This window comes from Melanerpes formicivorus, unplaced genomic scaffold (genome assembly GCF_026170545.1).
Source record: "Melanerpes formicivorus ecotype bairdi unplaced genomic scaffold, bMelFor1.0.p_v2 SCAF_12, whole genome shotgun sequence".
Classification (NCBI taxonomy): Eukaryota; Metazoa; Chordata; class Aves; order Piciformes; family Picidae; genus Melanerpes; species Melanerpes formicivorus.
The window spans coordinates 13,561,220-13,576,672 of record NW_027142364.1 but is presented as its reverse complement, the minus strand read 5'-3'; the positions used below and the strand labels follow the sequence as shown (position 1 = coordinate 13,576,672).

At 44.8% G+C, this 15,453-nt stretch overlaps 1 protein-coding gene across 1 annotated transcript in view; it reads left to right on the top strand.

The window, feature by feature from the left end:
- Nucleotides 1–3,368: 3,368 nt before the first annotated feature.
- VAMP2 (vesicle associated membrane protein 2) overlaps nucleotides 3,369–15,453 on the top strand; it is a 48,625-nt gene continuing 36,540 nt past the window's right edge. Inside the window, exon 1 of the mRNA XM_068145450.1 lies at nucleotides 3,369–3,578. Within this exon, the coding sequence (XP_068001551.1) occupies nucleotides 3,577–3,578 (2 nt within the window). The 5' untranslated portion in view covers nucleotides 3,369–3,576. The remainder of the gene's footprint in view (nucleotides 3,579–15,453) is intronic.

Here is a 15,453-nt window from a genome sequence, read left to right as displayed (position 1 = left end):
ATGTCAAAACTGCTTTGTGCTGATTCTTACTGTTGACTGATTTCATTCTTGCACTACCTGAGAAGTTCCTCTGTAACTGCCATTATGATTTCAGGGTAAAGTATGAATTGTGGGTGGGGTAAAATAAAACAAAATACACATACACACACAAACCCCACAGACAACAAAGACCCAAACACAGGCATGCATAAAAGCCTCCAAAATCCCACAAATAAACCCCAAAACAAAACAAACACCCCCATGCCCCCAAACAAAACCACAACAACCAAAAACCTCAAACCAACAAACAAGCAAACAGAACCCCAAATCCACAACACCAACCAACCAATGATTTACAAACGAGACTGTTAGTTTTCCCTACCTAGGTCTGGCAGGATGCAGGAAACTCTTTTACAGAAATGGAGCATGCCTACAGCCAGCCCTGCATTTGCAGCAGCACACAGCATCTCTGACCCAGCAGATATCCCCTGAGGTAAAAGAACCAAACAGAGCAAGAGGCAAAATCTTTGTGGAAGGAATTGTCATGCAAACACACAGAGCAAAAGATGCCAGACAGGAAATGAGGTCTGAAGAGAAGAAATTACATGACTAGCAACTTGGGACAGATTTCTGTGTCCCCAGGATGCAGCTTTTCTGATCCAGTTTTGTGTCTTAATTAAATAAAACAGAAGATGTTTGAACTAATTCTTATTAATTTTGCCACCACGGGGTGTCTCTGCACTTCTTCTTACACCATAGGCTCTGGCAGACCTTCACGGCAAGCTGAAATGCCAAGGGGAATGGAGGGCTAAAGGAAAATGTGGATTTTATTCAGGACCATGAGCCTTCTTGTGTTGGAATGGTGATGCCTTCTTTAGTCGGAAGAAAGTTCTTCTTCAGCAAGCAAAGACAGTCTAATGATGCTGTTTAATTTGGTTTTGAGAGTTCTCCCCTGTCAGATTAAAAAAAACTACGGCCATGTGATGTGCACTCACTGTACACTCTGTTTGCAGGGTTGGAAGCATTATCCCTTACACTGGCACACCTCTGCTGCAGTAGGCAATGTCTGTCTGCCATCTTACCTTGGCGCTTGTGTGAGCTTTTCACAGGATCACAGGGTGTTAGGGGCTGGAAGGGACCTCTGGACATTGAGTTCAACCCCCCTGCTAAAGCAGGACCATAGAATTTAGTGCAGGTCACACAGGAATGCATCCAGATGGGTCTTGAAAGTCTCCAGAGGAGGAGACTCCACAACCTCTCTGGGGAGTCTGTTCCAGATTTTTCAGTTCTCCTTCAGTCAGGATAAAGCTGTGATGAAGGCAGCATCAACACTGCATCGTGTACTCTGGGTCGGTTGTGTATTAAAATTGTTTTGTGTGGAGTTTGGGATTTTCCAGAGTGTTTTGTGGGGTTTTTGTTTATTTGGTGTTTTCGTTTGTTTGCTGGTTGGTTGGTTGGTCTTTCTCAGGTTTTGGTTGGGTTTTGGTGTGTGGTGTTTTTTGGGTGGTTTGGCTTTTTTGGGGGGGTTTGTTTGTTTGTTGGTTTTTTTTTTTAGTTTTAGTCTATCACCAAGTTGCTTTTTCCACCTTCTATATGGTAGAGTCATAAAGTGATACCCCAGAAAGGCAAGACGGTCAAGATAGTGGGTCCTTCTGTTGCAGGAGCTCCTGGCCACACCAGCCACACATGACTTTTCACTCCCTCAGTACTAAAATATGGTTTGAGTTTGAGAATGAAGAAGATAACATACCTGGTAGCAGGTGGTCACAATATTTGGCTTAAGACTATGTGTGGGTGTTGGTGTGGCTGTATGCTGTAGGATTATTATACAAACATCTTTATTTAGGACATCTGAAAGGTAAACTGCCCTCAGAAGAAAAGAGCTATGGAAGAATTCCTGATAAGAAGTGCTGAGATAAATGGTCTGTGGATGGGTAAAGCTAGTCAGAAATGTCCTGATAGTCATCAGAGCACATCAAACTGGTTGAAATTCTAGCTTTTCATAGAGAAAAGGAAGTTTGAAGTGGCTTTTGTTTCCATCAGGAAGTTTCCCAGTGTCAGGTTGTTATGAGTGCAATATATGAGCAAGCCCTTAGCGATGTGGTCAGATGAAGAACACGAATGTTTGAAGTGCTGCTCTATTTATTCATGCAAATAATTAGCTTCATAGAAGAGACAGAATCATCCTCCCATGGCAGCACGTATGATGAGTCTCTAACACAGTGAGCAAGCTCTCAGGCATATGTGGGAGAAGTAAGAGGGGTTCCTGTGACTAAGATACTTTGAGGTGTTTCACCATTCCCAAGAAGGTGGCTCCCTTTCAGGGCTGATAACTGAAGGCTTGCATCTCAGTCAGCATCCGGGCCTGCATTTGAGCAATAAATGTGTGTCCTCACATGTAGGCACCTTTGCCTATTGCTTTGAAGAACAACTCCTTTTGTGTGTGTGTCTTCCATATGCAGAAAACACAGATTTGATCTGATGGCCCCAATGCAATTTATCCCCAACAGGCACCCCAAAATCTGAAGTTTACATCCTTATAAAAGCTCCTCTGTTTTCTGGGTAAGCCCTTGCCTTACTTGGGTAGATCCCTGCTAAACATTTGTGCTAAATACCACTAAAATTGATGGAAAGTTAGTGAAAGCAGTGGAGCATCCTTTTGTAAGTAAAATGGATCAAGCTATCAATATCAGCAATGCTGAGCTGCCACTTCTTGAAAAACCTCTGTCTGGCCTTCTTTCTTGGCCTCTGTTTAGAGTATGTGATGGCCCTAGTTCACGTGCAAAGGAGTGTGTTCTGCTTCAGAAGAAATTTTGTTCTGTACAGGGCAGGAAGTGTCCCAGAGAAGTGCTAATACTAACAAGAGGCATTCAAAGAGGAACTGAATGTCTGGACCTAGACTGACCATGAGGCAAAGGCTGCAAGCAGTCAAACCCAGAAGCATGGGTGCTTGGCAATGGCTGTATTTCATCTGAGACACACAATCACGTAAGAAGCAATAGCTGACCTAGTAGCTTGTCTGCCTTTGATTTGCTTTGTGTTGTGGGCAGGAATTACATTCCTGACAACTTGCTTTCATTCATGAGTGCTCACCTGTGGTGGCACAGACTGCATTGCAATATCTCTCCTGATTTTCCAATTATTTTTCCCCCCCTTCCTGGAGAGGAGAGGGAGAAGGGAGAAAGAAGGCGGTCACAGAAACACACAAAGGTTTTCATCTAGGTAACCGCCCCAAGCCTCCTGGCTGGAAGGAGCCCAGCTCTGGTGACCACACCCCGGGCAGTCGTTTCCTGCTCCACGGCTGGAGGCGGGATGCGGGCAGGAGCGAGAAGCTCCCTTGGCGTGAGTCGCTCTAGGACTTTCTCCTGCCTGGCGTGAGGGTAGGGAGGGGGTACCTCTGTGCCTTCCCCTCCTTGCTAGGCTGTGATGTGAGGCACAGGCATGCTCAGTAGCCGGTGCCTACCCCTCCTATCTCAGCAACAGTGCCTACAGCACTAGGAGACTGCTTGCAGCAGAGCCGAGCGGAAAGCCATCTTTGCTGGAGAGGGAGGGAAGGCAGCCGCCCCTGAGCCGCTCGGCACCCGCTCGCCCCTCACCATGTGAGTACCGGGGCGGCCCGGTCCCGCAGACCCCGCTCCCCGCCCGGCCCCGCACAGAGATGCGTGCGGGACGCCGGAGGCCACCGTGGGGAAGGGAGAGTTGCTCTGCGGAGTTGGGAGGAGCCCCGCCGTTACCCTGTTGCTTCGGTACCCGAGGGGGATTCACTTTCGCGGTCCGGTGCCGGTCCGGTGCCTATGGGATGGGCAGAGGGGTGAGCAGGTGGGGTGAAGGGATGGACACGGGAGTAAGATGTCTGAAGGTGATGTGGCTTTTGTGGATGGCACCCGAGCGGCTGCAGGCTCTGAGCAAGGCTTTCCAGGGCGTGGGGCTTGACGTGTGTAATTCAACCAGCCCGAGTCTGTAGCAAGCGGCATCAAAGTCTGAACCTTCTGCTGCTGCGATGAACCTGCGAGCGCTTCGGTGGGGCTCTCCCTGCTGTTTATCCGGCTGCCAGGCAGCACTGGAGAGCGTTGTTGACACGTTTCTCACTCGGATTAATACTCAAAAGGAAATGCTGAGCCAAGATCCTCAACAGGTTCAAGTCAGGATTGTTTGATAGCCTGAGTCACTCAGCGCTGCTGATCCACAGCTGATGGGTCCTGTTTATTTTCAGTGCTTAATGAAATGTTCTCTCTCAAGCACTAGCTGTCTGATCAATTCAGCCTTAACCATCTCCAGTACCAATGGCTTCCTGTCAGCAGTGCTTGATAATAATCTTCCTTCTTCTTTGCATCTCTTCAAATCTCTCTTCCAACTCTTTACATTCAGAATTAATGAAAGCATTAACATCCTCTGCTAGGCAGTGATGAAACCCCCAGAGTCAGTTCTGACACCAGAAGTGTGCTGAGGTAAGTAGAAATTGTTCAGACCCCTGTTCATTCACAAAAGGATTCAGGCAGCTAAATGCATAATTTCCTGTCATCTGAAGTCATTGCTCATTCCCAGCGACTCCTAAGGGACAGCCAGAGAAGATGTCAAACACCACATGTGAGAGACTGTTTGGAAGCAACTCTCTGCTGATATTGAGTGGTCTTGGGAGAGCTTGGTTGATTCAGAGAAATGAAGCAAGGACACAGTCCTGGCAATCTGTAATTAAATTACTTCTAAAATGTTTCCAATAACCATGAGGGGTTTACAAAACAGTATTTACAATCACATATTCTGAGATGCTGGCTCTTTCCTTCATTGCCATTTCCTGTATAGTATCTCAGACAACAAGCTTTTGTCCATGTTGTCTAAAATGTTTCCAAAGCAAGGAACTCTTTGAAAGTCACAATGATTGCTATCTAAAAGAAGCCAGTTTGTTGTGTCTGTTGCCTAGCTGTGTTTGTCAGGAGCCAGATGATGACATCAAATACTTCTCTTGTGTGTAAGCTGCTCTTCAGTGATTGATATAAGATTTCTGCTGCAATCTAAGCTCTTTGGACACAAAGCAGTAACTTGGATGGTTTGACTTGACTTGTATGTATTGCAGTCTTGGTGTCTGTGAGAGGATTTGTAAAAGAAGCAGAATGGGTGATGCTAATAGAACTTGGTCATACTTCTGTAGAGGACTTGCAGCAGACTTCTGACAATAATTAGAAGAAAAAGGGAAAGCAATTTTTGTCTGTTTTGGCAATATAGACTTTCAGTTTGATAATCAAAACAAAGCCAAGACAAATAAGCAGCTTGTCATTGGCAGTGTCAGCTGGCTTCTGGTTCATTGCCAGATGTAATGAAAACTTTTTTTCTGAACATCTGCATGAATATCATGTCCCAGTAGCTTTTGAGTTACTGATGAACAGCAGAGATAAATGTGTATTAGCTACTGACTTGTAGCAGCAGCTACGGCTGTAGCTCACTGTACAATAAGAGCTAATTACTACTGAGCACCAAATACATTGTGGATACTTCTGCAGTTACTTCTATGGAGTATTGCAGAAACAGGCTCTTCTCATGTGCACATACAGACAAGAACCAATAAAGAGCTTCACTAGATCAGATGGCAGCTCCATCTACCCTGGTTCTCTGTTCCCTACAGCAGCTTGCAGGGAATGCTCGGAGAAGATGACAAGAAAACAGTGGGCATGCAGTGGTATTCCCAGAACACTTTTCCTGCTTCAAATGATTTAAAGCTCAGGGAGTGTCTGAACCTGAGGAGATGTCTTTGCACTTCATGACTCCCAATGGGTTTTGGTGTTCTTTCAGGAAGGTGTTCAGCTGCTCTATTTGCAGTGTCCTGCAGGCAAGGAGCTCCACACCTGGACCATTCAGGGTGTGAAAGCTGCTTCCCATTGGATTTCATCTAGTAGCTAGCAGGGGCTGTTATATCTCACTTTTGTATTGAAAATCAGAGAACAGTATTCCTTGTTCACCCCCTTCTCTGTGATTCATGATCGTGTGTCACCTCAGGTGGGAATCTCTCCCAGTGGTCTCTGTTGCAGTGAGTACAATCCAGATGAGATACATTCAGGTAACAGACATCTTTCACCTTGGTGCAGGCAGAGGATAGGAAACTGTGGCATAAGGTTGAATGAAAGGAGAAGAATATAAGGATCTAAAACCAGAACAGAGAAGGCTTGGACCACACCAGTGCACCTGGGAAGGTTGTTACAGATGTAAGGAAGAGCATACAAACTTAATTGAATTTAGGAGGAGCAGTGAAGGGGGGTGAGAAGAAAATGGCACTCATAGGCTGAGGTGCTTATAGGCTTCATTCCTTTCTGCAAAACAGACTGAACAGCAGCAGGTGAAGTTTTGTGTCTCTTACAAAGGTTACATCTCAATAGGTCTATGTAACAGAGCCTCAGAAGCAGCAAACAAGGATATATATAATAGAAGCTCATGGCATCTGTTGTTTACAGACAGGTCAGTGACCAGACAGCAGGGTGCCTTTGATTACATTAACCCAATACAAATGTGATCTATTGCAGGCTACAACTTTTGTGAGATGAGCAGAGCACCTGTCTCCCCCTGGGGCAGAACTGCCTCACTGTATCTCATTCCTTGGCTAGCGGTTAGAGCTTTCAAAAAACAAACAAACAAACAAAACCCCAACAAAACAACAACAAAAAAAAACCCAACCACCGACCAAACTAAACCCTTCTGCCTGTTTTAGAGCAGCAAGGAGTGTGTCCTGGAGGGGATGGATGGGATTCACACGGTTCCACCAATTGTCATGAGTCTGTTCTGCTGAATGTCTATTCAGTTGTTCTGAAAAGAGTAGCATGACTGTGATCTCCTGCTGGGAGTAGAGCAGTGCTTAGTCCTCCTTTTGTGGGTGTAATTTTATGGAACTCGGCAAAACCTCCCTACCCTGCCCTTCTGCTATACTGCTTCACAGAGATAAACAGATTTAGTGCTCTTCTTTACACAGTGCTGACCCACTGCTTTGAGGGAATTTAGTGGCTTACAAAAGTGCACACAGCCAGTGCACATCCTAGGAAACTAGAACCAGCATGGAATGGAGGGGTAAACTTTTAAAGTGGTGCAGCTGTTCCATGCTGGTAAATGTCAGTGTTCCCTTAGAAACACATTTTAAAAGAGGTCTGGAAAGCCACAGTGGCAGGAAGATCTGAGTCCACTGAAACTTTTCAGGGTTTTACATCTGGTAGCCAGCTGCCTCAGACAGCTAGATTCTGTCTTTGCATTTTCTGATGTTTTTTTCCTCCCTCTACAGTTATCCAGAGGGACTGATGGTTTGAGGGTCTTGTAGCATTGCTTCATGCAAGCATAGCTCTGTGGGAATGAGTTCTTATTCAAGCGATGTAGTGGAGCTTGTAGTGAAATCAACCATGCTGTACTCAGTAGAGCAAGCAAGGCTGTGTGCATGAGAGGAGGATGCTGAGAAGGGGAAAGGACCCTGTTTTCAATATGGTTCTGTTCTGACCTTTGCTGCTCCTAAGCCTCACAGCTCTAAGAGCCTTGAAGTAAGGGCATTAGAAGTAGAGGCTTTTCTTGACACATCAGCAGAGTGATGATGTGTTTTGTTCATTGTTTGCTTCCCTTGACTTGCTTTTTTTGTGTCATCATGCAGACAGGAATCTTCTTCATGTATTGCATTAGAAATGCTTCCAGCTCACATTGTTATTACTGATACACTCACTTGCCATTTGAAATAAGGCTGGCCCAAGTTGGTCATTTGGATATTTGGATGATGAGTGTTTGAAAGTGTAGAGATGAACCTAAGTGTTGTCTTGAGGATCTCAGTCAAGAAAATAATCCCCAAATGGGAACAACTGGCAATTAAATGTCACAAGTGCAGATAAAGTGAGTATTTGTCATGATAAACACTTTTTGAAACAGGCTAATATGAGGTAGATGAAACCCAAATATCTTGAGTTAGGTAGTCCCTTTCCTTGTGATTTATCACTCATCCATTCTGCTGTGCATCAGCCACAACTTTTTAATCCTGTTAACTGCCAGGTATTTGACATAAACAGTTCCAGCTGTGGAGACAGGACACTTTAAGTGGCTGTAGTGGAAGCTGAATAGATGTGCCAAAGAAGCATTTCCCTTTTTAGATGCTATTTACATAATTAATGTCCTCCTGAAAAATCAATGATTAGTCTGCATAGCACCAGGCAAACCTGTGTTTGTGTGCATGTGTGTGTACAAAATGCTCCCAGGGTGAACAGGCATGGCTGAAGAAAGGAGAGCAATGCTTTAAACCTATTCTCTTTTCCTTCCACTGCATTTCTGCCATCATTTATAGGATGCAGAAGGCCTGGAAGATTCTCACTGACTGCTTTAGTCAGATGTTCATGGTGCTCAGGAATGATCAGTACAGACTGTCCCAAATAAGTTCAAATTGACTGAACTGCTCATTTGAAGCAATTACAAATTAGAGAGAGAATATCCTCTCACCTACGTCATTCAGTACTCTCTGCTGTCATTATTTGTAGCCATTACCAGCAATTAACTAGGCTGGTGTTTTTTAATGATGCAATTCCTATTTCCCTGATGTCTGTACTTGAGCCTTCTAAACTCCTTTCCATTTTCCACTGAACAACCACCAAATAATTGCAAGGTGTTGTTTGGGGCTTTTTATGTAACTGCCCAGTAAGGACAGCCTTATGTTTTTCTGTGTAAAGTGGTAACTCACCGAAATAGATCTGTCTGTGCATTTGCAAGGAAGTGTTTGTCAGCTGCAATTATGTTGAAACTTCTCTACCGGGTGAAATAATTATGATGGAGGTTCCTGACCAAATGGTCAGAATTACTTGATCATGTCAGGTGCAAGCGCAGGGTCCTGCATCTGGGTCGAGGCAATCCCAGGCACAAATATAGGCTGGGCAGTGACTGGCTGGAAAGTAGCCCTGAGGAGAGAGACTTGGGGGTGCTGGTGGACAAGAAGCTCAACATGAGCTCTCAGTGTGCACTTGCAGCCCACAAAGCCAATCAGATCCTGGGCTGCATCAGGAGAAGTGTGGCCAGCAGGTCGAGGGAGGTGATCCTCCCCCTCTACTCAGCCCTGGTGAGACCCCACCTGGAGTACTGTGTCCAGTTCTGGAGCCCCTATTACAAGAGGGATGTGGAGGTGCTGGAACGTGTCCAGAGAAGGGCCACAAGGATGATCAGAGGGCTGGAGCACCTCTCCTATGAGGACAGACTGAAGGAGTTGGGGCTGTTCAGTCTGCAGAAGAGAAGGCTCCCAGGTGACCTAATTGTGGCCTTCCAGTATCTGAAGGGGGCCTGGATTGTCCAGGGAGGTGGTCGAGGCCCCATCCCTGGAGGTGTTTAAGACCAGGCTGGACGAGGCTCTGTCCAGCCTGATCTAGTGTGGGGTGTCCCTGCCCATGGCAGGGGGTTTGGAACTAGATGATCCTTGTGGTCCCTTCCCTGAATGATACTATGATACTATGATGAAAACATGCAGAAAAATTAATCTATTTCAGATTAAATGAGTAGGAAATTGAAATAATTGTTAATTTACACCTGCTGGACCAAATATCCCACGGTCAAGAGAGAAAACTTCCAGAAACCAGGAATTCTTCTATGATGACCTATTAGAAGATCAAACACACTGTTTCAGGAATTGTGATTTTGTTTGGGGTTTGGTTTTGTTTTATGGTACCTTCTCATTTGTTGCAGTGCTCTTGAAATGCAAACCACTAACCATATCGGAGTCAGGTGCATCAGAGTAGTAGTTTGCTCGTGTTTTGGAAGCACCAAAGGGTTGGCGGTTTGTGCATGTGAGGAGCCAGGACTGTGAACTTCACTGGATTTATTTTTTTATTACTATGAAACTGTCTATGCCATGCAGAATTGAGGCAGCCTCTGCAAAAAGCTGGAGACAGAGGCAGAACTGACGGGTGGGGGGGAATATGCCAGAGGCTGTGATGTGTCCTGCTTCATGGAACAGTGTTCTTGTGATGGAGTAGGAAAGGAAGTCTCCAGAGTTTACAGAACTCCTCACATAGTCTACTAAAGGGCTGAAGAGCAGAAATAGTGGTAAGTGTTGTGCTGAACTGTTGTTGGTGCCTGATACTGGATAGATGCTGATTTTCTTTTGAGGTGTTTGCACCAGATCCAGAGGGGAATTTATATATTGACCTTTTAAAATGTTAATTGGAAAAGGAAATTGCAATATTGAATGGGATCGAAAATGCAGTCATTGTAGGGAAAAGGTTTTGCTTATTTCCTGTTCTGGGTGTGGGAAAATGTGTTACATTGCAAACTCATCAAAACACTTCCTTGCAGTGAAGCTGCAAGAAATGGCTTTAAATAACTTAAAGGACTGTGGTGCATGTGTTCTGGAGAGGTGTTTTTTGAAGTGATTTTGGAGATACTGAAAAATCTCACTGGATGGCCTCCTGAGCAATTTCATATTGTGGGCCCTGCTTCGAACAGAGGGTTGGACTAGATGTCCAGAAGGTCCTTCCAACCTCAGCACTTCTGTGATTCTGTTTCAAAAGGCCACTCAAAATTAAATCTGCTGGAGTTCACTACACAATCATTTTGCTCTCTCCCAAACACTTTAGAATTTGAGGTTTTATCTATGATAATTGGTAGCACTTTCATCTTCAACCTGTTGGCATTGAATGCTGCATAAATACCTGTAAGAGAAGGGGGAAACATAGTATTTGGGAAAGGAGGTAATGTGGGAGTTTAAAAAATATTAAACCTGCAGATCAGTGGAACACAATATTACATTTGGCTTGAATGCAAAAGTTCATAATCCTCCCACAGAGAACAAATCCCAGATTCCCTGCAAGCAGCTCTCTTACCTTTCATATTCAATGCAGTCTTCTCTAGCTTGGTGCATGTTCCCATCTCTACACTACATCTTGCAATAGCTTGGTAGCTGGAAAAAGCTGTTCTGTTCCCCTGTAAATGTTCTCTTGGTAGTGCAGAGTGCACATTCTAATAGAATCATACATGCTTATATCAAGTTAGAGTGTCCAGATCCATAACAGAGGAGAAGCACATCGCATGGTCACGTGCAGCAGACTGGAAGAAAGAGGAACTGCTGGTAGTAGGCAAAGGTTACTAGGGAGCGGTGGGCTGACCAAGACAGGACTTGTGGCTTGCTGCTGTAGAGCTGTGGCTTTTGCAGCTCAGTTTGTAACTTCCAGAAATGGGGAGTTTAATCCCTGGTTTATGTAGCAAGGAGGTGGCTGTTGAGTTAGCACAAAGAACTGTGTAGCCTCATAGCACAGCTGCAGAGGTGGAGCCTTGTCTGTGGAGAGGTATAAGAGCATTATGGGGAATGTCAGCAGAAAGTCTTTCTTGTATCCCTGCTGCCAGCAGGGACCTCTTGGTTTTGGGCTGTCATCCTCCCTGACTCTCCAGATCTCTTTCCTCAGTGTAGATTTCACATACCTCTGGAGAAGAGGTGAGGAGCAAGCTTTCCCAGTGAGCCTTGTGAACTGCAGTTCTTGCTGGAATTAATCTCCCAACCTTCGAAGCAAGCAACACATCTACAGTACTTGGCTCTACTGAAACACATATACAAGAGCAAGTGTGGATCTGTGAAGAAAAGGATTTGGGAACTGGCTCTGTAGGCTCCTCAGCCTGGAGTGCTGGCTGATGTGCTGGCTCTGGGAGGTGGGGGTTGTTGTAATGCACTAGCTGCCCTTTTAGACACAGGTCCTGAGTCAGGCAATATGCCAGCATTTGAGAAATATGTGGGTCCTGGTAAAGCCTCCCTAGAAACTATCAAAATCATTAATTATCCCTAAACCCACTTGTTATCTGCTTCAGGAGGTTAATGTTTAGAAATTACATTTGTTCATTTGAATTCACATACAATAGTAGCTGCTCTTTATTACGCTAGCGAATCTGGCCCTTCTCAGAGCCTTAATTACAGTGTGCTGCAGTAAGGCAAAGGGCACTGCTGCTTGAAAGCATAAACCTGATCTGCCTTTATCCACCAGCTGCTGGCACAGACTATCACATGGTAGTGTTTTGTCCATTATTTTGGAATTTAGAGGGGAATTCTAAGACCAGACATTTCTTATTGCTCTTGAGGATCCTTTATTAGAATAAACCTTTATTAGAATAAACCAAACCAGGTTGGAAGAGACCTTCAAGATCATCGTGTCCAACCCATCAACCAATCCAACCCACCCAAACAGCTAACCCATGGCACCAAGCACCCCATCAAGTCTCCTTCTGAACACCTTCAATGACGGCGACTCCACCACCTCCCCGGGCAGCCCATTCCAATGGGCAATCACTCTTTCTGTATAGAACTTCTTCCTAACATCCAACCTGAACCTCCCCTGGCGCAGCCTGAGACTGTGTCCTCTTGTTCTGGTACTGGGTGCCTGGGAGAAGAGACCATCATCAGCCTGTCTACAACCTCCCTTCAGGTAGTTGTAGAGAGAGATAAGGTCATCCCTGAGTCTCCTCTTCTCCAGGCTGAGCAGCCCCAGCTCCCTCAGCCTCTCCTCATAGGGCTTGTGTTCCAAACCCCTCACCAACTTTGTTGCTCTTCTCTGGACTCGTTCCAGCAAGTCAACATCCTTCCTAAACTGAGGGGCCCAGAACTGGACACAGTACTCGAGGTGTGGCCTAACCAGTGCAGTGTACAGGGGCAGAATGACCTCCCTGCTCCTGCTGGCCACACTGTTCTTGATGCAGGCCAGGATGCCATTGGCCCTCTTGGCTTCCTGGGCACACTGCAGGCTCATGTTCAGCCTACCATCAACCAGCACCCCCAGGTCCCTCTCTGCCTGGCTGCTCTCTAGCCAACAGTGAACAACAGTGAAAAAATGAGACAAAAGTCTATTTTCCTTTCTCTCTCACACACATACATTCTTTTAGGTTGATCTATGGGAAATCTTCCTGAACTGCAGTTGGGGTTGCTGGTAGCTCTGACAGAGAATGGTTTCCCCTTCTCTTTACTTCATATATCTCCAGTAGTATCCATCTCCAGTGTGTGCACAGAGAGAATAGCTGCACCCAACAGTTGTCACCCAAGGTGATAGTTCGAGTGGGCATAGGGGAAATGAAAGCAAAGAAACTAAGAACTTCAATCAATAGCAGCAAAACTGAAGTTGTCATCTAACCCTGAAAGGCACAGAGCACTTTGCACTATCAGCCAGCAGCCAAACTAATTGGCATGGTGTTTTGTGCTGCTGAACAGGCTGAGAATGATCCAATCTTACAAAACAGTTGCCACGAGATAATTGGACTGTCAGTTCAAATGCAAAGATTCCTAAGTAGGCATCAGTCTGAGCATCGATAAACAAATTTTGCCAGAATGACCTTGTGTCCTCTGTGTAGGCTGAGAGTGGTGGATGCTGCAGGCCTGATTTGCTAGGACTGGTTGTGTACAGATACAGCTTTGTTTGTTTACTGTCAGTGCACTGAGTGACAAAACAGTTCTTCCAGAAGGTTTTGGGTAGCTGGTTGTTTCCTACACTTCAAAGGCTGACTGGGATTTGATAATGACTTATAGTCCATTTGCTCAAGAATCTCAAGGCAAAATTCTCTGAGCTGGTGTCAGTGCTGTGGTTGAGAGCCTTTCTGCTGATTGGGATCTCTGGAGAGCTCAGCTTGAGAGTGGGTGCTGCCAGGATGAATCAGCAGATATCTTCCTGGAAGCAGTCAACAGTCTGGATATCCCAAGTGTTTAGTAGAGATCCTACTAGGCTGTAAAGTCTGCTTCTGAAATGTTTGATGGCTTCTTTCCAGCAAGGAGCTGTACAGTCATTCCCTGACAGCTGTGATATTGTCTCCCACACAAATATGAAGATGACACAGTGACATTTTTCAGCAACTTTGTTTATTAGATGATATAAATACAAAAATATTTCAAGTCACTTAACTTTTTTTTTTTTAATACTTTTCTTTGTGCACTAAACATTTTAGGGAGACCAGGAGAAGGGAATGGAAAGCCAAAATAGGTGTCTTGGCATGTTGGCACTGAGCTTCACATTTCTCAGTTTGGTTCTGCATTGCTTCATGTACATGAAGCAATATGTTTTCTTGTATTTCATCTTCATAGTTGATGCATGGTTGCAGCAGCAATGCATTAGCATATTCATTGCCCTTCTGCCAATCAGTTTTGTGTGCTTACCACTAGGGGAGGATGAGAAGATTTCATTGTATGTATGAATAATCTCCTAACAGAAGTCACAGTTGCTCTTCTTGTTTAACACCCAGCTGGCAAAGCCAACTATGAACTATGCAAGTTGATATTTTTCTTGTTTCTGACTCTCAGCCCTTTGCTGAGGATCTCCTTCACCACCACAGTTTTAGAAATAAAGCCCCTTTTCAGTCCTGAACCTCCTCTCTCAGCCCTTCCTATTGCATGACCAGTCTGGATGGTCAAACTTGCCCTGCTGAAAGAAGACACATCAGCTTAGACTAAAACATAAGCATTACTGAACCAGACACTCTCTATATTTGGGTGGAGGGAAGAGCTTGTCAAGTCAGGTAATATATTTGGATGAATCAGGAGTGAGACTGCACCACGGAGAAAGGAGCATTGTACCCAGAGAGGAGACCTCTTCTGCTCTTCTTTCAGAAATACCTTTATTCCTGGGCACTGCCAGGCAACAAATGGTGCTGAGATTTCCAACCTGTAACTAATACAAGAATTGCAGAAACCTTAAGCTTGATTGCACTGAATTGTTGTTAGTATTGAAGTCCCTTAGAAGTGCTTACCCAGCTTACCTTTATTCCTGGGCACTGCCAGGCAACAAATGGTGCTGAGATTTCCAACCTTGTAACTAATACAAGAATTGCAGAAACCTTAAGCTTGATTGTACTGAATTGTTGTTAGTATTGAAGTCACTTGGAAGTGCTTACCCAGCAAAGGGAAAAGGAAACCAAAAGGTTATAGATGTTTAGAAGTTAGATTCAAAATCATCAGAGATATCATGGCTACTGGCTCCACATTAGGCTCAGCTCAGAGGTAAATCACTGTGTACAAGGCACTTTCACTCTGAGAAGCTGCAGTAGCATGCCATGTAACTTGAAAGAAAGCATTTAAAAGAGGAAGGAAAAAATGTAGTTCAGAAGCATCACACACTTTGCTGAGTGAAACCAAAACATCCCCAAATAGCATAAAACATGGACTAAAACTTAACCAGTGAATAACAATACACTTTTGGGTTGGTTGGTTGGCTGTTTTCTTTTATTTGGTGATGGTGCTTGTCTCTGGGTTTGTTCTAGCATTGCTTCTCTTTAGGATTGAATCTGGTTTACAGCGAAGGCAGCTCTTCCCACATGCTGGACTAGAGTGATTGTGCTTCAGTGTGTAAATATATGCAAAACTCCCCTGGCTGGAAGAATTTTTCTCAAAGGCTTATGTTTATTTTTAAAGTCTTTGTTTTGAAACTCATTGTGTAGGTCGCTTATGGGATCAGGCACATAAATGGCAAAGGAAGGTGCTTCATAAAGAATTCTTCATATCTTAAAAAAGCCCCATCATCTGGGATT